At 45.6% G+C, this 22,313-nt stretch overlaps 2 protein-coding genes across 7 annotated transcripts in view; both read left to right on the top strand.

The window, feature by feature from the left end:
* The first annotated feature begins 613 nt into the window (after positions 1–613).
* cluha (CLUH binding protein of NUMT mRNA a) lies at positions 614–19,465 on the top strand. 6 transcript variants are annotated; one of them, XM_026997749.3, is made up of 26 exons: positions 614–1,100; positions 5,045–5,229; positions 5,337–5,508; positions 5,605–5,748; positions 5,839–5,969; positions 6,155–6,309; positions 8,670–8,795; positions 8,979–9,126; positions 9,206–9,298; positions 9,452–10,146; positions 10,529–10,857; positions 11,519–11,620; positions 11,707–11,807; positions 11,898–12,050; positions 12,141–12,203; positions 12,291–12,535; positions 13,133–13,217; positions 13,311–13,464; positions 13,828–13,967; positions 14,055–14,135; positions 14,266–14,391; positions 14,658–14,779; positions 14,973–15,066; positions 15,867–16,001; positions 16,113–16,186; positions 16,299–19,465. In XM_026997749.3, exons 1-26 carry the CDS (start codon positions 971–973, stop codon positions 16,426–16,428), a joined length of 4,113 nt encoding a protein of 1,370 aa, XP_026853550.2. In that variant the 5' UTR covers positions 614–970; the 3' UTR covers positions 16,429–19,465. The 6 variants fall into 6 exon arrangements, with proteins under 6 accessions (XP_026853550.2, XP_081555847.1, XP_026853548.2 ...); XM_081699721.1 differs by having other exon boundaries at positions 615–973; positions 10,529–10,944; XM_026997747.3 differs by having other exon boundaries at positions 615–1,100; positions 10,529–10,944.
* A 1,043-nt stretch (positions 19,466–20,508) lies between these two features.
* The window catches only part of pafah1b1a (platelet-activating factor acetylhydrolase 1b, regulatory subunit 1a), a 37,749-nt gene continuing 35,944 nt past the window's right edge, over positions 20,509–22,313 (top strand). Inside the window, exon 1 of the mRNA XM_026997768.3 lies at positions 20,509–20,666. The gene's annotated coding sequence lies outside the window, so the exon portion shown is untranslated. The remainder of the gene's footprint in view (positions 20,667–22,313) is intronic.

Below are 22,313 nucleotides of genomic sequence, written 5' to 3'. Positions count from 1 at the left end.
TGAAGACAGCTGTTTTGCATGAAATGCAGTTTCTAAGATGTTGCTGTATGCTGTTAGGCTGGGAAACCTTTTTAGAACTAAGGAACAAAGTAGACAGGTTGCAGTGTTCTGAGCATTTCTGAGTAATTTATGCATTTCCAAGAATAAATTAGCCTACAGGCCATGTCAGATAGGTTATGCACCTTCGTTTAGCAGAAGGTAATCTAAATACAACACAGTGTTGAGTAAAAATAGTATTTGAATGAATATCCTAGCACTAAGCCTACAAAACACACTTGTTCAGCCTTCAGGTCAATTTCAATAGTTGTAGTTTTCCCCCGCTAACTAGTTACTACTAGTTACAGAAAATGGCCTAGCTGGGTAACTGGAGCTAGCCCATGAGCTAGCTGAAAAGCAAATTCAATTACAATTTATGGTAATATTTCAAACAAGTACATTACAATACCTGTTGTATATTATATAGCCCAAAGGAATGATATTGCTAAACTGTTGTAATGCTGTTGTTTACGTTTGTGAATTAGGACAGTTTCTTACATCAAAAATAAGGCCCTGTGTGTCAACAAGAGATTGTTTTGTTCTGTCTGTAACTCTACCAGCAGGAATTGGACAGATTCTTAAAAAAATATTTTAAATACCAGTACAAGATTTTTAAGGTTTTACTGCTGGGAGAAGTTATTCGTTTAAGGTGGTCTGAAGTGAGCATGGCATGTTAGACTTGCCGTAGCTGTGAAGCGAAGGGGAGAAACACAAAGGCAAAGAGGTCAAGAGGAGGAGAAACCACGTGTGACAGCCAAGCCTAGAACTGTCCTTCTAATGTGAAGTTGTTTCGTGATACTGGTGTGTCTGCATGTAGCTAGCTCACCCGTTTAGCAGACAGATCCACTCGCTCTACTGATCTACACCACGTCCATAAGCAACGGACATTTGTCGCTAAGTCCTGAAGCCAAGTTTCCTTGGAAGAAATCACATCATGGTAAGCAAGACGGATGATATACCGGCATCAGTCCCGAACTGCGGCTCTGTTGATTTTGCAAAGGAAGGCGAGACGCCGGAAAGCAAAGAGACCAACGAGACAAATGTCAAAGATTCCTGTCCGTGCGGTAAGTTTGCAGCCACCAAGACCTAAAGCTGGGTAGCTTCGGCATTCACAGAAATGGCAGTGCACTGTGTAGCTAGCTTTCTAGAGCTATGCTAATGCCATCGCTGATCCGAAATGTGGCACACAGTTCACGATAAGCCCCAGTAACGCTTACACATTTTGTAACGTTTAAAACGGGTGTTTACTATACTATTGTATAGTTATTCATGTTGTGCTCGAGGGTTTGCGAGCTGTGGCGTTTTAACCCCTGAAGAGCGCCAGCTAGCTGACCTAGTGTGTCGGGGTTAGACGTCGACCTGATGTGGCTGAATGCGGAGGGAATAACCTACAGCAGCTTTGTCTCCTCTGTGGAAATGCCGTGTTGCTGCGAGGGTAGGTGTAGGTTAGCCGGGGTAAGTTAGGGTAAGTTTTTAAACGTCTGGGGATTATTCACCGGTTACTTGACATTTCGTCTGTTAGCGTTAGCCAGCCAGCTAGCGTTTACGAGCGCCCTCATCTTTAGTCTCTAACTAGGTCTTTAGGAGCTGCATGTGTTGACTAAACCTGCCCACGCCGTGTTCATACCCAGTATATGATAAAGTATATAATAACGCCAGCCAGGTGTGAAGAGGTTTCGCACGTACTGTGAAACGGTTGCTAAGCGATAGCAGGGCAGCTAGGCTAACAAGCGGAGGCTGCACGCGCTCAGTGACGGCGTGCACGAACGTATCGAACTGAAGGTCACCTTCATTGGGAAATCCCAAATCAAGAGCTAAACGCAGGGGTGTTTTGAGTCCACGTTCACTTGCAGTGAACGTCCACCGAGCCTATTTCCGCAACATGTTTGATAATAAATGTTACAAGTTTCCTTGGGTTTTTTTTTTTACTAAGTGACTAGGTCAGGGAGGCCGCCTCGTTCCGCACTACAGACTCGTTTCCTAGTTCCCTCCCCTCCTTTCCGAAATTGTAGCGGTGTTCCGCGCCATGACCTGGAAGCGGAAATCCCAGCACATGGAAAGTCATGGTGCATGTATGCCGATAGAAGGTTATTGCTACCTGACACACACAAGCGATCGTGTTGGTAAGTTGTAGGTTTTCCAGACTGCGTCAACATTATACGACCGATGTCAGACACCTCACAGTTCGAAACCTCAAAATAAGGAATCACCCCCGCTATTATTCATTTTAGCCAGCAGCCGGGCAAGTTGTACAAGTTGGCGTGCAGTCCAAGTTGGCTAGTTAGCAGTTCAGTGTCATTTAACAAGGACCTTGGAATAGCTGCCTGTGCTGCTACTGTGGCCGAGAACTGAACTGATTCGGTAAACAGGCTGACTGACAGTTTCGGTGATGCTAGATCGGGGGGAATCAAGCAGTCTATCTGAAATAGTTTGCGACTGTTCCGTATTGGATTTTTTTGTCTTTCGCCATTCCGTTTTCTCTGCAGATAAGCCCGACTGTTATCTCTGTTAATCTCACAGTAGCTTTTGACTAATGGTTTTGCTTACACTGACTGGAGAAGTTCTGGATATTCATAAATGTTTGGGAGACGGTGTAATGTGGCTTATGTTCTCGTTCTACCGCTAATGTTTTACCGGTATCACAGTTTTTCGGGCTTACTTGGCTATTTCTGTACTGTCGTTAAATTACTGTAAAGTCGTTACATTACACGCCAGTGGATTTAACCAGCAATGCTGAAGCCCCACCGGAAACAAGCCAGTCAGCAGGAGCTGCAGTGTGAAGGCTGTTTTTGGATAACTGGGTATGGTCTTATAAGGCACTTATTCCAAGGGCACTACTGTCTAAGATGTACGTCTGGCGGATCAATCATTTACAGAGAAATCCGGCTATTTTGTGATCTGGCTGTCAATTTACTTTTCTGTTTCTGTTATGACTTTACCCATGTGCCATTTCTTTTCAAACTGGCTGGTTTGATCTCATCATAGAAATTCTTAGCAATTGATTCAAAAGATTTGCATTGCTTTTCTTGTTAATCAGTAAACTGTAAATTTTGCAATCTTGTGCTGAAACAACCTAAATTGTTTTACCTGAGAGGGGAGCACTAAATGTTTTTTGTTTGTTTGTTTGTTTTACCAAAGTTTTGCAAAGTCTTAACTGAAGTCTCAACTAACAGTAAGGGGAATTGGGCATTTAGTTGACAAGTCAGGTTAGGGTCAAGGAAGGAGACAACAGTATTTCTTTATCTGCCATGCTGAGAATATTTAGCTGTTTTCTGGTTGATATTCTGTCAGACACTGCACTCTTTGACCTGCTGGTCAGAGTATCTCTGGTAGTTGGGTCAGAAAGATGAAGTGGGGCCCCCAGGGTGACCGTTCTCAGCCTCAACGGAAGTCCTGTACAATGGCGCCACTCTGAATGATTTACCAACAAGACCCAAGCCTGATGTACGATGTTAACATTGAGTAGCCAACTTAAGATTGTTCCTCACCCATTATTCTTCCTAAGATAGCTGAAGGAGCTTATGTAGACATGGACAGGACTGATAAATTGGTCTCCTATTGTCTGAATAAGACTATAACAGATTAAATACTGTGTTGTATTTCGTTAAAAGGTTCTGCTTGGCGTAATATCTACTGACAGACGTATAATGGCTTTGATGGGAAAAGGGATAAAAATAGAGGATTTGACATTTAGCAGGTATTGTGTGATCAAGCTTATTATATTGTCCTGCTCAGGCATTGCTCTGACTGGTATCAGGAGCACAGAGGGCGCAGTTCAGCCAGACTGCAGCCATATCGCCATGAAAGAGGCAAAAAGTGCAGGGTTTGCCTTCAGTATTGTGCAATATGGAGATGCACTTAACCCTTGCACACTTTGCTCTGTTTTTAGTCATCCGAGCCTGTTTTGCAACTTGCAGCTCAGGGCCATTTGTATTGATGTTTTATGCTGCTGGAAGCCTTTTGAAGATGTGTACCAACCTTTGATTGAAGGAAATCACACTGAGTGATTAAGTGATGTTGAGTGATTAATGGAGAAGTGTGTGTGACATGGATAAGAACAGAATCAGGACACTGAGGGGCTGGTTACGTAACCTTAACATTTTCACTAAACCTAGTATCTTGGCATTCTTTACAAGCACAGTTTACTAAATCATTTTTGATTTACCTTTCTGAGGCCCTCCATGAAAGGAGATGCCTGCACTTGTTGCTACAGCCCTGACACTGGTTACCTTGAAGTCAGCCAAGGACAAGCTGCAGTTGTCTACAAAGCAAGCAGTAAGCCTGTGTTGGCCCTGGCTGTATTTTATCACAAACAGCTGTGGCTTAGTAGGGGTCCGAAAACACGTTTTTTATGACGTCCAGCTCGGAGTCCCAGTCTAGTCTGACTGGTTGGTGTGTGCAGTAAACATGCAGCCTCTGTTTGAGTAGAATCTGGATTGCATCAGAACGCAGCCAGGTGGAGGGTGGTGTTGCAGCACCGAGTGCAGACACTCAGCTGTTCACATTGGCAAGGGCTGCTGTTGCCGTGGAGATCTCCAACAGTCCGTAGTGCCCCACAGGGCTGGACTGTGTGCAGTTGATGGGGCGTTACAGTGCCTTGGCAGCTGACTTGTGATTTTTATTCCTGGCAGTGTTAGCTCAGCGGTTAAAGTACTTGACTAGCAGTCGGAGGGTTGCCAGTTCAAGCTACACCACTGCCAAATCGCCACTGATGGGCCACTAAGCAAGGCCCTTAACCCTCAATTGCTCAAAATGTTTACAGTCATAATTGTATGTCACTTTGGATAAAAGCATCAGCTAAATGCCATAAATGTAAATGAAATAAACTGACTTAAAAGACAGTACTGCTACTGTGACCATTAGTTTTTTCGATGACACTAAATACATTCTATAGTCTAGTGAATAACCTTTATCCTTTTGCTTTTGGGTTACACTGCTAACTCTGTAGACTACTGTACATGGTATTCATCCTGATGTAGACAGACTCTCTCCTGCATCTGGCCCGTAGGGCACAGTGCAGCCGCAGCAGTGATGAATGGGATCGGAGGGCACGACCAGGCTGAGGAGGCGGAGTCAAAGCAGGACAGCAGCGACCACGCCGACGACGGCAACGAACAGGAAGTGATTGTGATTCAGGACACTGGCTTCACTGTGAAGATTCAGGCACCGGGCATTGAGCCCTTCGACCTGCAGGTACTGTGGCCGCACCCCTACACTAACCCCTCCCCCGCGCACAGCAGTGTGGAGTTGTACACGGTGTGCGTTTCCCTAAACGAGAGCTCTCTCTCGTCACCTTTCAGGTGTCCCCGCAAGAAATGGTGCAAGAGATCCACCAAGTGCTCATGGACCGCGAAGACACCTGCCATCGCACCTGCTTCTCCCTGCAGCTGGACGGTAACGTCCTGGACAACTTTGCCGAGCTGAAGTCTATCGAGGGCCTTCAGGAGGGGTCTCTCCTCAAGGTGGTGGAAGGTATGTATCGCAGCACGTGGCTGTTTGTAACAAAGTCACCGGGGTTCGTTTGAGGGCACAGAGATTTCCCATCTGCTGCTTCCCTTCGCCCTGCAGAGCCCTACACGGTGCGCGAGGCACGCATTCACGTTCGCCACATCCGAGACCTGCTGAAGAGTCTGGACCCCTCTGACGCGTACAACGGCGTGGACTGCAACTCCTTGTCGTTCCTCAGCGTCTTCACGGACGGAGACCTTGGAGGTGCGTGCCACAGGGTCTGTTTGCTGCTGGGATGAAGTGGCTTGGAGCAGACCTGTGTTTTATCTGATGTTTCTTGCATCCCTTGTCCAGCAGACAGCGGCAAACGCAAAAAGAAGGGTAGCGAGCTGGAGCAAATTGACTGTACTCCTCCTGAACACATCCTGCCTGGTAGCAAAGAGCGCCCCCTAATGCCCCTCCAGCCACAGAACAAAGACTGGAAGGTAAGTGTCAGTGGGCATATTTAACTGATCTGTCGCTCCAGTGTCACGCCCCTGTTCCTCCTACATTTTAAACATCGTTTCCCCTGAGTCCTTTGCGTGCCAGTTCCTGAAAGCTGGAGCACGTCTCCCGGCGGTGAGCGCCATGCTCGTTATTAGCCCTCACACGCGGTGTTCTCCTTCCACAGCCTCTCCAGTGTCTGAAGGTCCTCACCATGAGTGGCTGGAACCCGCCACCCGGCAACAGGAAGATGCACGGTGACCTCATGTACCTGTATGTCGTGACTGTAGAGGACAGGCACGTCAGCATCACTGCCTCCACCCGTGGATACTACCTCAACCAGTGAGCATGGCCAGATCCTCCTGCCTCTTCCATCTGTTCTACACACACGGGTGGGGGGAGGGGGGGGTTGTCTCTGTTTCCCTGGGTTGTTTTTTTGTTTTGTTTTTTTCCTTTTCTTTTATAGGAAAATTATATGTTTGTGTACATTTTCATCCTGCCTACGTGCTTGAAATGGTATAATTTTGGCTGGTGTAATTGCAAGGCTCCAGACAAATGGCACGATATCCCAAAAAAAGTGCGTAGCGTTGAGATGACGTCTGGTTTAGGATGCGTTTGAGATAGGAATGTAGTATGTTTGAACGCGATGCTTTGTGTCTGTAGTAGACAACAAGCTGTCTAAACTGATATTTAAGGTGTTTCTAAATAAGTTGGACGTCTTTAAATGAAAATGGTTACTTCTACTCAGTGGTTGTCGGAGCTCCACATCAGTCAGTTTCTAATGTTGCACAGGTCGAAGCTGATTCTTTTGTCTGACTACATGCTTAGCAATCCTGTAGTAAAGCCGAGGGTCGTCAGAATGAGGTTTGTGATTGGTAGCTGTGTCTGATTCTGACCGTGTCCGATATGTTTAACGATCGAGAAATTGAGACTAGAGTTTTTCTCTAGTCAGCATATAACTTGATAAAATAGCAAGGTGTTTTCCGCTGAATGTAAAACATGTGTACTGCACGTCACACAGATTAGTCATCATGTATCCAGCTGCATTATGGGTTGTAGATGAGGTGTCTGGGCACGAATGTCATGCCCTTCCCAAGTACACATGCAAGTACATGTGCACCCGTGATGATGACCTCCATCTCTTTTTCTGAACAACAGTTTTACGATGACATTGTGGAGAGGAGAAAGTTCCTGAATGTTTACAGGCCTTGAGTGTCAATCTGCTCTTACATTGGAGCAGCAGCAAGTCAGACAAGAGAAGGTCTATGAAAGCACACTAAGATATGACCTCCAATATCACACACACCCTGTCTATACTACAAACTAATGTCCCCCTACACGCGCGCACAGATCAGTCACAACATTAAAACCACTGACGGGTGAAGTGAACAACACTGAATATCTTGTTACAATGGCACCTGTCAGGGTTTGAGATACATTTAAAGCAGTGACTTTCCAGAAAGGAAAAGCAGTGAACGGGTGACAGGGTCATGGTTGTACAAGCTTCACTGACGCATGTGGGCAGTGAAGGCCAGCCTGTCTGGGCTTGTGCCACAGAACTGCTGTGGCACAGATTGGCAAGTATAATAAGTTGAGGCTGGAAAGGTGTCAGAAAACACAGCACACCGCAGCTTTGCTGTAGACCCGACAGGGTGCCAGTGTTGACCCCTGTCCACTGCCAGAGGTGTCCGCAACGGGCACGGATGCATCAGAAATGGACTGTGGAAGAAGTCTGGTCTGATGAATTGCATGTTCTTGTAAATCGCGTGGATGGTGGGGGGTGGGGTGTGTGTGTTGCTTACCTGAGGAAGATGTGGAACCAGGATGAAACATGCCAGGAGAAGCAACGGTGCGCTCTGGGCAACGTTCCGCTGGGAAACATTGGGTCCTGGCTTTCATGTGCATGTTATTACTCTGACACGTACCACCTACCTAAGCATTACTGCAGACTGAGTACACCCCCCTCAAGGCAACGGTATTCCCAAATGGCACCTCCATGACCTTTACAAGCACTTTGCTTGCACAGCTGATGGACCTCTGTCCAAAACATATTGTTTCTCTGGAAACCTTGTGTACTTCCTGGAAGTTGTTTTTTGTTGTTTTTTTTAAACCTCTACATGTATTTGCACACCACACACACAAACACCTCTTCAAATGTTTGTGTAGCAGAAAAGTTAAATTGTGGGGATAAATCTAAAATGTCTGCGTTTGTTGCAAAGATATCCAATCAAGTGTTTGATATTTTTAGATTACACCACTCTGAAATGTAGCCAGTAACATCATGCCTCTTGCAGTGACAAAACGATGATCCTTACAAAGCAGCAGTGGGTTTGAAACACAGCACAGGTTTTCAGTTTTACTCCATTGCTCATCCAGTCATTGTATGTATTTAATGTGTAACTGTTTTAGTCATTAATGTTGAGAAACTGGAATACATTTATTGCTGTTTGAGTAATTTATTTTTTTTGCTCATTGTACTAAAACGCTAAATATGGACAGGTGCAGGTTTAAAACTGTCGTCATAAGCATAAGTGTTTTTGGCAATTAACCCCAATGCAGGAAAAACAATTGTAATAGTAATAATGTAAGTAAAAGCAGTTCCATACTTGGGTCAGTTAATTTTTTTTAGGCTGGATGACGAAGCTTCAGGATGATTCGGGGATGTTTTTGGGAAAAAGTAATCGTACCGTTGGCCATTCCAGGTCCACCACCTACACGTTCAACCCTAAGCCAGCCAACCCCAGCTTCCTGAGTCACTCTCTGGTGGAGCTTCTGATCCAGATCAGCCCGGCCTTCAAGAGGAACTTCACGGCCCTACAGAAGAAGAGGTGAGCGCCCTGTTATTCCCTCCCACGCCAGACGGTCTGGAAGATTCTCCCTCAGTCCCCAGACTGGTCATTAAGAGTTACTAAACAGTGTTTCCAGAATAACATTTGTTGTTGTTGTTAAAATGTCAGGTCCAAGAGTACGTCATGTGAAGTTGTTTTAAAGTTAATTTTTAATTACTGCAGAGTCCAAAGACATCCGTTTGAGAGAATAGCCACACCGTTCCAGGTGTACAGCTGGACTGCTCCACAGATGGATCACACGATGGACTGTGTGAGGGCAGAGGACGCCTACACCTCTCGCTTGGGCTATGAGGAGCACATACCTGGCCAGGTAAGTGAGTCGTCATATCTAGTTCTCATACGTCTACCCTTCAGCCTGTTATTGAAAAGTGATCTGCTTTTTACTGTAGACCAGAGAGTGGAATGAGGAGCTCCAGACTACTAGAGAACTACCTCGCAAGAACCTTCCAGAGCGCTTGCTCAGAGAGAGAGCCATTTTCAAGGCAAGCTTACGCAAAATACACAGTTTTGCACCATGGAGGGACTCGCCAGTGGAACAGCTGGCTAGGACTCCGGTTGTAGGAGTTTGAGTCCTTCCTTCCAAAAATCCATCCAGCTTGAGTTCACATGTCAATCTGACACTTGTGCTTCTTCAGGTCCACAGTGACTTTGCCGCAGCAGCCACGCGTGGGGCCATGGCTGTAATCGACGGCAACGTCATGGCCATCAACCCCGGGGAGGAGACGCGCATGCAGATGTTCATCTGGAACAACATCTTCTTCAGCCTGGGCTTCGACGTCAGGGACCACTACCGGGAGCTGGGCGGAGATGCGGCGGCCCACGCCGCCCCCACAAACGACCTGAACGGGGTGAGGGCTTACAGCGCCGTGGACGTGGAGGGCCTTTACACGCTGGGCACGGTTGTGGTGGATTACCGCGGCTACCGCGTCACCGCCCAGTCCATCATCCCCGGCATCCTGGAGCGCGAGCAGGAGCAGAGCGTCATCTACGGCTCCATTGACTTCGGCAAGACGGTGGTGTCGCACCCCAAGTACCTGGAGCTGCTGGAGAAGACCAGCCGGCCGCTGAAGGTGCAGAGGCACGCCGTGCTCAACGAGAAGGACGTCGCCGTGGAGCTCTATTCCTCCGTCGAGTGCAAGGGCATCATTGGTAACGACAGCCGCCACTACATCCTGGACCTCCTGCGCACCTTCCCGCCCGACCTCAACTTCCTGCCTGTGGAAGGGGAGGAGCTGAGCGTGGAGAGCCAGAAGCAGGGCTACCCACGCCAGCACCGCCACCGCCTGGCCTGCCTGCGGCAGGAGCTCATAGAGGCCTTCGTGGAGCACAGGTATGTGCCTGTCATGCCACTTCCACAAAGAAACATCTGACTAAAAGGCACTCTTATTGCTTATAATGAATGAAGCTACTAACCTTGCAGGCAAGTAAATATTAGTTAATATTATGCAAAAGACCAAGTATTATGCATTTTTGATAAGATGGGATCATTTTATATGCTTCCTTGTAGTTTTCATATACTGGTTGCCACACTAGACTTGTGCAGTGTAAGAGAGGCTTGTAATCCTCTCTGAAGTCAGCAGGTGTTTTTTGCTTTTTTTTTTTTTTTATGGGCCCCAGAAAAGGTCATTTGAGAAGGTCATTTCCAGTCTAACCTCCAGAATGCACCGCGTGTCCCAGGTGCTGATGGTGTTATCTGTGTGTGTGCGCCAAAGGTACCTGCTTTTCATGAAGATGGCAGCACTCCAGTTAATGCAGCAGAAAGCGAACAAAGATGGCAAAAGTGTGGCCCTTCCTGAGAGCATCACTGCCGAGGCGTCTCCCGAGGTCTTGGAGAAGGCTCCGGAAGCTGCAGCGGCCGCCTCGGACACGGCGACCTCCTCCGAGTCCGCGGCGATGCACGATAAGCCCAGCTCTGCGGCGGCAGAGAGCCAGACGACCCCAGCTGCAGAACACTCAGCGGTTTCCACAGCAACCGCCAACGGTACTCACGAACCCCCAGCTCCAGAGAGCCAGAACGGAGGCTGTGGCAGTTCTCTGGAGGGTAAGGAGGCAGATGAAACTATACCAGGACTAGCGCAGGCTAAAGAGCTGGCAGAGACTTTAGCTGCAGAAGATGGATCCGGTATCGGTACGTTCTGTGACGAGCCCGACGTGAGCCGAGAGAAACGGGAGTGTTCAGCTGGCAGGGACGTCGGACGGGGACAGGAACGTGGGTGGAGAGCCCCCCCCCCCCAGGCGGCTCCGTTTACTCTTACCTTAGCTTAGTCTAGGGCGTGCTGGCCTTGTTCTGTGCTGACAGCTCCTGGTCACAGAAAGGTGTCTCTCAGGCCAGTCTGGGCGCTCCCGTTCTCTGCCGGGCTCCTATAGGAAGGGTCGCGTCTCTGTGATGGGTGTGGTTCTCCCTGTCCTGTACGCTCTTCCTGCCCCCACATGCTCTGACTTCCGTAACACGGTATAATTAACAGCAGTCAGAACTCTTAAGTCATGTTCCTTCACACATTAATGTTAATCCTTCACCGATTTTGTTAATCATTCCCCTGGTACCTACTAATCACTTGTTTCAACTGTCCGGTGCACTGGGGTTTAATGAGTCAACTTTAGTGATCTTTTATTGATCTCACTTAAGTCTTTCCTCTCTTTTTTTCGTTTTTTCGATTATCGTTATACTGAAGTTATGCCAACCCTGCATTGCATGTTCACAGACCCCAAGAGCCGAGAGGTGGTCTTCAATGCCTGCAAAGCTGTGGGCTCCATCAGCAACAACTCCTTCGACATTCGCTTCAACCCGGACATCTTCTCTCCAGGTATAGAGGGCACAAGCATTCCTGGCGTATTCGGCCCCCGCTGGCCGATTCGGGCAGCCTCGCTGAGCCGTCCCCTTGTGTTCCAGGCGTCCGGTTCCCCGAAGCCAGTGCCGAGGACATCCGCAAGCAGCAGCAGCTGCTGAAGGATGCCGCTGCCTTCCTGGTGTCCTGTCAGATCCCCTCGTTGGTGAGCACGGACTTCACCGGAATGCCCGGCTCGCGGTTTCTGCCCCGTTGCTTTAATTGGCGACCTCATCCTGTCTTCGCTTCTCTGCAGATGAAGGACGGATTAGACCACACGGCTCTGCCGATGGACGGCGCAACACTGACCGAGGCCCTCCATCAACGCGGCATCAATGTGCGCTACCTCGGGAGCGTGCTGGAGTTTGTGGACAAGATGCCGGCCAAAGTGCAGCTTGACCACTTCTACGTAAGCTCAAATGCAATGCTTTTGATCCGGACCGTCGCGCTTTCTTAGCGCGACGCACGTTCCTTACGTTATGCCGTTTCCTGTTTACAGAGGATAGGAATCACCGAGCTCATCACAAGATGCGCAAAGCATATCTTTAAGACCTACCTCCAGGTGAGCCCTCGGTTTTATGAATGAACCTTGTGTAACGGGTCAGATACAGCCGTTTCCTCACTGCGTGTGTGCGCGCTGGTGCTACAGGGCGTGGAGCTTTCGGCCCTCTCTGCTGCTGTGAGCCACTTCCTGAACTGCTTCCTGAGCTCTTACCCCGACGCGGTGGCCCACCTACCAGCAGACGAGCTGGTGTCCCGCAAGAAGAACAGGAAGCGGCGGAACCGGGTGCCCGGGGCAGGAGACAACACAGCCTGGGCCAACCTGACCCCTAGTGAGCTGTGGAAGAGCATCGGCACCGAGGCGCATGGTTATTACCACTTCACCCTGCAGTGGTGAGGAGCACCCTCCCTTGCGTGTGTGCATGTGTGCATCTATTGCATTGTGTAAAGATTTCACAGAAAGATCCGGGTGGGTGAATGAGGGGGGCTTGTATCAATATCTATTGATTATTATCAATAATGGTTTTACTTTGGTTGATCTGTGTATTTGAAATCAGCCCTAGAGGATTTAAAATTGATGGCTGTTTAAAAAGAAAACTGGTTTAGGTTTATGAATGACGGCAACTGGAAATAAAGCTTCATCCACGTGGAACTGCAAAAATCTTGGATGTCCATTAAATATACATGTATCTTTGTAAATAACTCTCAACCCAATTCCAAGAGAGAGAAATTATTATTTTTATTTTATTTTTTTTTCTCTTCATTCTGTAAACATACTTTGGAGATATGAGGTTTTCATCCAACAACGATATTTAAGATACTCTTGGGCAGTAACACACGCCCTGGGAAACTAATTTATAAATTAATCAACACCATAAGCCCAAATAATGAGTACATTTAACTGCTCTATACACCCTGAATAGCACACACTAAGTCAGCTGCGTAAAAACGAGCATACTAAAACCTTGCTTTATGTGCTTATGTCGGTAGCGAGAGTGTGGACCAGGCCGTGGAGAAATACGGCCTGCAGAAGATCACACTCCTGAGGGAAATCTCCGTCAAAGCCGGCATCCAGGTACCGCTGGCAGGGGTCTGCCTCTGTCCCCTGTGCGCGCCAGAAGCTCCCTCAGACCTGCAGTGACGTGTTTCCTCATGTTTGTGCCTGCAGATCCTGATAAAGGAGTACAATTTCGACAGCCGCCACAAGCCAGCCTTCACCGAGGAAGACATCCTGAACATCTTCCCCGTCGTGAAGCACGTCAACCCCAAAGCCTCCGACGCCTTCCACTTTTTTCAGAGTGGCCAGGCCAAGGTCCAGCAAGGTGAAGGAACTGCTCACCCCCCAGAGAACGATTTGGCGGGGGGGGCGCATATAGCCCAGCTCATGTTAAGCAAGATAGATGTCATGTAATGGTAACTGGGAGCGGTGGTGCAGCAGTAAGAATGAATGGCTTGGACATGTCTAGTTTGTAGCCCGCTGCTGTTTTCTATAGAAGAGGCAGTACGTTGGAGTTACTGTGAAAAGTCATGTGACGTTCCCTGTCACAGGCTGTGATGAGCAGAAATCCAGTTGCAATACAGTTTGGGGGCTTGATTTCTTGTCTGGGGATATGAGAAAAATCCAAACTTGCTGAACCGTGAGCACGTGACGCCGTCACTGATCGTGTGTTCCCGCGTGTGCTCAGGTTTCCTTAAGGAGGGCTGCGAGCTCATCAACGAGGCCTTGAACCTCTTCAATAATGTTTACGGCGCCATGCACGTGGAGATCTGCGCTTGCCTACGCCTGCTTGCACGCCTCAACTACATCATGGGTGACCACCCTGAGGTCCAGCCCACGCACCCTCCCCTTTCTCACGCTCCCCTCAACGGCTTGATTTTGACGTTAACGTTAAGTATTTTTTCATCTCTTTAGGCTCTGAGTAACCAGCAGAAAGCTGTTCTGATGAGTGAGAGGGTACTGGGAATTGAGCATCCCAACACTATTCAAGAATATGTAAGTGCATGTGCGTGCGTGTGATCTTGCTTTGTCATTGATTAATCTCAAACATTTTGCTTGTCTGGGTCCTGGTTCTTTAGCTTCATTTGTGTATCTCTTTTAATAAAAGCTGGTGTGGTTCTTCCAGATGCACTTGGCTCTGTACTGCTTCGCCAACGGTCAGCTGTCCACTGCCCTAAAGCTGCTGTACCGTGCCCGCTACCTCATGCTCTTGGTGTGTGGGGAGGACCATCCTGAGATGGCTTTGCTAGATGTAAGTTATGTGGAGAGAACCATGAATCTAGCACTTCTTTTTCCGGACACAAAAATCTAGAATCACAAACGCGCGTAATGCAAGTTTGTGTAATACAAGCATATTAAATTCACATACAGAAACGGCTTTAATAAGTAACCATTTAGTTGTCTTATTTTAAATTACATGACTTCAGCGTTTTACACTTTAGATAAAGAGGTGTGCGGAGGGTGATGATGGAATGAAAGCTTTGGTGGCTCTGATTCATGTCTGTTTCGCTGCTGTAGAGCAATATTGGTCTGGTGCTACATGGAGTGATGGAGTATGACCTGTCCCTACGCTTCCTAGAAAATGCCTTGTCCATCAATTCCAAATACCACGGGCCCCGGTCCCTCAAAGTTGCCCTCAGGTATGGACTGTGTCTGTGTGAACTGAGGAGTCAAATGCATTGAAACATCAGGTATTCTTTTGGAGTTGCCAGCATCTTTCACAGCCTGCGTGTTGGCTTTATTTTCCAAGAGCGTTGCACATGTATATCCCTTCTGAAGCAGCTCCAGCTGAAGGGGAGAAGGGTTTTCATTCCTCTCTGTGTTTGTGTGCAGTCATCACCTGGTGGCCCGCGTGTATGAGAGCAAGGCTGAGTTCCGCTCTGCTCTGCAGCACGAGAAAGAAGGCTACACCATTTACAAAAACCAGGTACCGCACGCACACACGGAGAGGCATGATTTTGCCTGGAGCGAGAAGCAGCCTTTTAAATGGTCATGATGTTGGTTCTCTCTCGCTCTCTCTCTCGCTCTCCCTAGCTCTCTCTCTCACTCTCCATCGCTCTCTCTCTCGCTCTCCCTCGCTCTCTCTCTCACTCTCCCTCTCCCTCCCCCAGGCATAACGCCTATGAACAGCTCATAATGCACCTTCATGATGACATTTGTATAACACTCAAAGGCGTGTTAGCAGTTGTTAAATAGTCTATTGATGTGCAGAAAACAAACACCGAATTAAATACAAAAGCATGGAGAGCTTTTCTCACTAAAAGGAAAACCTGGAATGGAGTGATTTTATGCATTCAGCTTCCAGTGGACAGTGCTGCCTCTCCGCTTCATTAAATACACTCACTAACACCCACACACCCACGAACGCATATACCCAGCTATGGTAGTATTGATGTTAGGACTTTGGAATAGTTTTTCCTTTTGTAAGTTTTCATATTTAAATAAAAATGCTGTAACATCTCATAGCTGTTGGTTTCAGTACAGGTTTTCTTCACACGCCACATGGTTATAACACAAGGCCAGGAGAGTCTATTTCTTTGACGATCAGTTCATGATGCACTGAACACTTGAGCCATTAGTAATGAATGGTTAAAAAGGAAAATTAAAGAAACTCTGGCAGCAATGTCATTTTCTGTCATTTGAAATGTAATTTTGGACCTAAGATGCTTTGTAGTGCCCAGCCAGGGGGTAAAGGGGACATGCTAAAGTAAAGCGTCCTGCTCACAGGTGGGTGAAGCCCACGAGAAGACGAAGGAGAGCTCCGAGTATCTGAAGTACCTCACTCAGCAGGCTGTGGCCCTGCAGAGAACCATGAACGAGATCTACAAGAACGGCTCCAACGCTAGCATCGTGCCCCTCAAAGTCAGTCGCCTTCACCCCGGTCCACGTTTCATATGGTTCACGTATGTCTTGGTGGTTGGCAGTTTCTGATTGGCCACGAACTGATATTGTGATGGAGTTTTGTTTGTGTAGTTCACAGCCCCAAGCATGGCCAGCGTTCTGGAGCAGCTCAACATCATCAACGGCATCATCTTTATTCCTCTCAGGTAGGTTGGACGGTCTTTAAAATTGCACCCATATCTGTTTTTTGTTGTTGTTGTTGTTGTTGTTTGTTTTTTTTTGCGGTGGCTGTAACCATTACCTGGTGATCCCGGGCAGCCAAAAGGATTTGGAGACGTTGAAGGTGGAGGTACAGCGCCGACAGCAGCTGCAGGACTCCGGGAAGAGTCAGGCACAGCAGGAGGGCATTGCGCTGGCACCGGACGACAAGCTCCCTGTCGACGATTAAAGCGGCCCGCCGCACCCCACCTCTGCTGTGGGAGGCTGTCGGCTTGAACATGTGGACCTGAGAGATTAAGCTGTCATTTAAAAATGAGTTTTTTTGAGCTTAAAGGGGCAGGGAGGGGGAGAGGGAGAGAGAGGTACACCGTGTAGCAGTCACAAAGAGAACGGCACCAGCGCTTCACACGGGCACGCCGAGAGCCAGGCGACGCAGCCTGCTCGAGGAGGGAGCGGAGAGATTCTGCCACTTTTTCTGCCAGTGTGTACGAGGCTGGAGGTGACCAAGGATGACCATGACATTATACACCAGAGCCTTATCCATCCATCCATCCATCCAGCGTTCCATCTAGATATCCATCCATCACCACCCTTCCCCCAACACACATACACCTCTCATACCCTCCACTTAACTCCTTTCAACTGAATCCAGGACAAACAGTGTTTTTCTTTGTTTAGGAGATAGTGTGGGCTTTAGCGCAGGACAGTCCACCCCTCCCCCACACATGTCTGCCTTTCAACCACCACTCCCAGCACACAACCTGTCTGGAAACTCAGGTGATTTCTGCACTAGATGAGGCCGCAAACGTTCTCCGCTAAATTCCCAGAGGCACACGAGAAACCTGACGGAGGCTTTAGAACACACGCGTATAACGGTCTAGCTTGGAGAGCCCAGCCTGAAAAGCTAATGGCTCTGTTGTGTCCCATACAGTTGGAAATTACTCTTGTGGTTTACCTGAGTTGTGGCTGCTGTCTTTACAACTTTACAGACATGTGTTCTCAGCCAGTGTTTTTAGCCTGATAACATGTGCTCTGTAAAAAAAAAAAAAAAAAAAAAAAAAGACATTTTTTTGTAAAACTGAGCGGGAGGAGGAATTAAGCCATTTTATATCCTTCATATCCAGTTAATTTAAGCCATGTCTGTTTTATAGAATATACTCACAGAGCAATGTGTACATTTTGTCTGTGGGATTTTTGACAGAAAACTTGATTTATGTTGATATGCAGATTCAAAATGTATGGCTTGAACCAGATCTGTAGGCTCTCATATTTTTTTTGTTTAATTTTGTTCCATTCTTAAAGTGTGCGTGCGTGCACGTGGGCGCTTGTTATACTGGGGCAGAGATTCCAAGAGGGTGAAAGATTCCTCTGCTGCTGCTGAAATGGAATCACTATCAGCATATTTTTCTACGTATACTGATAAACATGTGATGACTTGAATCATACAGGATTTGGCTCTGCGCATGGTGAAAAAACTGCATTAAATAAGTGAATAAACCCACTTGGTATATCTGACCCACAGGACTTCTTTGACAATGACATTTCTGACACTTGTCATTTATTTCCAGCAGTAGAAAGGCTTTCTGTGTGTTCCACGTTTCCCCTCACCAGTATTTAGTGCACTTTCTAAAGCCGTGTTAACATCCAGCTTCACCTGAAGTCAACTGAGGCAGGCTGCTTTATGGAAAAAAGAAAACGGACAACAGTTGTTTGCTTGTATAAATACAGTGCGGGTCTACATTACAAATGTCAAATTGTTGCTGTGTTAATTGTATGAGTCTAAAGTAATAGAAATGCTGGAACTGGCCTGTTAAGTGCTGCTGTATTCTGCACTTAGATGCAAGATTGACTGCTACACTTCACCCCTTATTCGAATATAATTTCCAAGAATAGGGAAGAGGTCATTAACACTTAATCGCATAATGTTACGACTCATGAGTCAAACCACAGTGAATGTTGAACTATATGTCAGGGTGTGGGATTTGTGCCTATGTGTGCTTTGTCAGGCTGGCATTTGTTCCTTGTCTTTTTTTCCTTTTTGTTTTTCTATGCCTTTTAAAAGGGTTTAAAATATTTTTGCCTTGGCTCACTAGTTTCCTTTCACAATTGATTTATTTATCCTTTGTTGGAACGACATCGTATTCTGAGGTGGTCTTCAGATGCAGTATCGCAAGAAGCCACTAAGGTGTGCTCTTATCAAGCTACGTTTAGTTGCATTTGAGTCGCTAAAGAAAATAAACAAGCTTTATGATAAAGTGCAAAATTTAGCTTAGAACTTCGAAACTGTCCATACAGATGTTCTCAAACTGAAGTTCACTAGCCTTTGTGGAATAAAAATACTGATGTTACAAAGTTTTAAATGGCTGGAACACAATCATAGAACCTAAATTTTGAAATTGTGTAAGCAGATCTGACCTTGGATGTATTCATGAACATTTTCAAGGTTTTTTTTTTTTTTTTTTCTTGAACTGCAAACATTTAAGGTTTGTTTTTTCAATCATATGAATTCTTGCAAGAGCATCCAATTTAAATCATTTAGATATTTAATACTAACTGGTTTTGTTTTGTATTAAAGATGCAAAATGAGATGTAGTAATTTAACATTTTCGATGATAGTTTTAAAATGAAAATATCTCTTGAGATTTCTGATCTGGGTTTTCTGGTCTTTTTAACTAATTAATCTTGTAATTTATTCAAAAACTTTAGAGCTAAACATTTGCATATATTAAATTTTTTTTTTAGAGAAATCTAATCTCTGCAGAACATTAAACAAATTTGAACAGTTCCAGTCCCCAACGTGCCCACACACACCTCTCATTCTCAGAAACCGCTCTGAACCAATGACCATAATAAAATATTATGATCAAACCACTCTTCATACCTTCCCTGGCACAGTGTGTATATTTGCTTGCATCACTACGAGCTGAAGTTAGCCTTAAGTCCAAATATAAAGCTAGAACAGCAGCTGTCATCCAGGAATCGGTTGTACGCTGCAGAAGCCTGTCTGGAGTAAGACGCATTGGCTGTTCGGTCCACCTCGGTGTCGTACGCTGTCTAAACACTCAGGCCGTGCCTCCATTTGGGTGTTTTTTGTTCCTTTTCGATCTGACTTTGTCCTGCCAGAGTTATCAAGCCCTTTTGTGTGTTTTGCTTTATTTTCTTTAATGTGGTATCTGTGGTATCTTTTCCCATAAATCTAATTATTTTTGATCTGAGTATGCTTTTGTATTAAAATAAATAAACTAGCAAATAAATGGTTTAACTGAGTTGTAGCAGTCTGTATGTACTTATGACTTTTCCACTATTGTATAATGTGAATTTCTAGTCTCATTCTATTATTGCTCATATAATATATTCAAATAATTATATTATGATAGAACTGTTGAATGTAGATTCAGTAAACTTCAAATCATTACCCCCTGTCCTTTTAAGTGCTATAAAATGTTTACAATGCAAGATTGGCACATGGTCTGTTTTTCCCTAAAGGCACTGAACAAATTTTTAAGATTCTTTATTTTTTAATTCTATATTTCTTAACTTGCTCTTCAAGTCACATTCTAGTTTTAATGCCATATATCAACTTTATAGAACTTTATTGTATATATACATGTATTGTGTGTATATATATATTGTATATATTCTTGATGCTTCATATCCACTGGTAAACAAGGATAAGGTCTTCAAAATAGGTTTTCTTCTGGCTGCTGGCCTTATGTCTAGAGTTTTTGTACATTTTGCATAGGCAGCAGAGCCTTTCTAGGTATGCTCGTTTGGCTTTTATAACAAGTTTCAGGGTAATATACCTGCATAAGCTATTAAAAAACAAACATAATGCAAACTAAAATGTTAGTCATAGCATGCCAAACAACTGCATCATGTCTTTTCAACAGGAGTCTCATCTCCCTCAAAGATTTCGCAATTACCCACTGCAATAGTTATTTGTTTCTAACGATGAATATTTAGCCTTGTCTCTCATTTTCAATTGCTTTGTTTTCTCCAATATCTAAATCTGCAGTCACCACCATACAGTAAATAGTTAAAACAGGTGCATCAGGGTTCCACTGCTATGATGCTGCTCTTAGGGTGAGGTCGCTGACAAATTCCACAAGGTGAGCGTGTTTTTCATCCTAAAAAAAACCAAAACAAAAACCGCTCCATCGTTGAAAAACGGAGATAAAAACCCCAACGCCATTACATTTGCAATCGGCTAAAGTTGACACCAACCAAGCTCGTCGCGTTTAGGCTTGGAAGGATCGAAGGGCGTGCGCCGCCGCGCGGGCTCGTGCGCATGCCCAGTTCGCGGAGGAGAGCACTGTGGAGAAAACAACGGTAGCTGCTGGTAGCTAAGCGGAGAGAGGAGAGGTGCGGACACGGAGCCCAGTTCCTCACGGCATCGCGACAAACACGCCTGGCACTTTCCGTCCGACTGTGCCCTGTGGATGCACGTTTGAGCAGTGCTATCGTGCGGTAAGAATCGTTTGATATTCTGTTTGGTTTGACGCGAAGGAAACAAACTGGTTCAAAGTAGCTGTGAATTTTGTGCCTCCTTTCTCGGTGCTTCAAAATGGCGGAAAGGCCGTTAGAGAAATAGTTCGGAGTCTTGTTTTTGGTCGTTTCAATACGTTTGTCAGATTTGCCGGCATGTATGTATGCAAATTGGTTTGCTTTCAGTGAGAATAGTCTTGGTTAGGCGCTTAACGCGCTGCAGTGATAGATAGAGGCTTGCTAGCCGCCGGTGAATCAACACGTCATTTCATCAATGTCATGATCTAGCTGGCTAACGTTAGCTTAGCTCGAGCGTTTCTAGCTAGCAGGCTATCAACAGTTGGTGAGAGAGCTAAGATAGTGTTAGTGCTAGTGTTCGCCACCGACAGTTAAATGACAAGATAAAATGTTATTCGCCTTTAACTTGTTATTGAGTTTGAGGCTAAATAATGTTAATCAGATAACTTATTTTATGTTTAGTAAGATATAGCTAGCATTTGAAATGAGTCATACATTTAAAAAAAATCTCATTTGTCTGGACGAGTTGTTAATTAACTGGATAACTAGTAAATGTTAGCTAGCTAAGCTACCTGGCTAACTTGGGCTTTTATAGCTAGATATCTACATGAGACGATGCTGTCAATATTAGCTATACTAGCTAGTTAGCTACCTATCTTAACTAACTATCTAGTTAACGCTAACGATCAAGTGCTTTTTATGTTATCAACATGGTGGAGCCTTTATTAGTAGCGCTTGTTTATGACTACCTAGCTACTCAATGCTGGCCAAGTGACCTGGGTTGTTTGTAGTAGTTTGGCTTATGACAGGCCTAATGATTTAATTTTTAGAAGCAACATGAGTTATATCAGCTCGCTAGTAAAGCTAATTAGCTATCTAGATGATTGTAACCTTGCATGTTTAACGTAGTAAGCTAAGGCCTCGTTTATTAGCTATAACAAACTTTGGCTTGCGTTGCCTTGTTAGCTAGCCAGCCCTCTAATGCAGTTAGCTGTCAAATCTACAATAAACCTCTAAGATTTAAGATAAGACTTAAAAAACAGCTTCTCCATCATTATAACCGATAATCTGGTAGACAAACTGTTGTTGAACTAATGACTTACATTAGGCCCTAATGCGCTGTTGAAGCATCTCAGTATGGGTGGAGCTCCATTACTGTTAGGGCAAATTCCCCCTGCATCTGCGCTCATATGTTATTCTGGCATGTCTTGTTTGTTTGTTTTTTTTGGTGTTTTTTTTGAGAAGTGCTATTGTATGTTCACAAAACGTGCGTGTGAGGGACTGCCACTTTGACGTTTCGTTATAGGTTCAACTGAAGCGGTGTTTGAAAATTTGCAAATTTTGGATTATGCAGATAAGTTTCCATTCACCAATATTCAGGGAGATATATACACATCTCCCTGAAATAAAAAAAAAGTGTGCGATTTACTAATAGCGGACATACAGATGTGAATGTTATTCTTGTTGATAGTCTCGCAATGCAACTTTACAGATGTATTTGATTTTGTAATATTAAATCTTCGGTTGGTGGTAGCACTGGTTCTAGTAGGCTAAGCGTTTCAGTATCAGCATTTGCAGATTCAGATCTTGCTATGTATCCTGGTCACTTCG

Source organism: Electrophorus electricus, chromosome 17, assembly GCF_041902795.1.
Source record: "Electrophorus electricus isolate QZ-2024a chromosome 17, ASM4190279v1, whole genome shotgun sequence".
Classification (NCBI taxonomy): domain Eukaryota; kingdom Metazoa; phylum Chordata; class Actinopteri; order Gymnotiformes; family Gymnotidae; genus Electrophorus; species Electrophorus electricus.
This window is presented reverse-complemented; position numbering and strand designations above follow the sequence as displayed.

What these genes read in the sequence shown, in the direction of transcription:
- cluha (XM_026997747.3), top strand. Translation starts at nt 971, where the DNA reads ATGGTAAGCAAGACGGATGATATACCGGCATCAGTCCCGAACTGCGGC. An exon ending in AGAAGATGGATCCGGTATCG is followed by an intron (nt 10,945 to 11,518) that starts GTACGTTCTGTG and finishes GCATGTTCACAG; the next exon opens with ACCCCAAGAGCCGAGAGGTG. An exon ending in TCATGGGTGACCACCCTGAG is followed by an intron (nt 13,968 to 14,054) that starts GTCCAGCCCACG and finishes TCATCTCTTTAG; the next exon opens with GCTCTGAGTAACCAGCAGAA.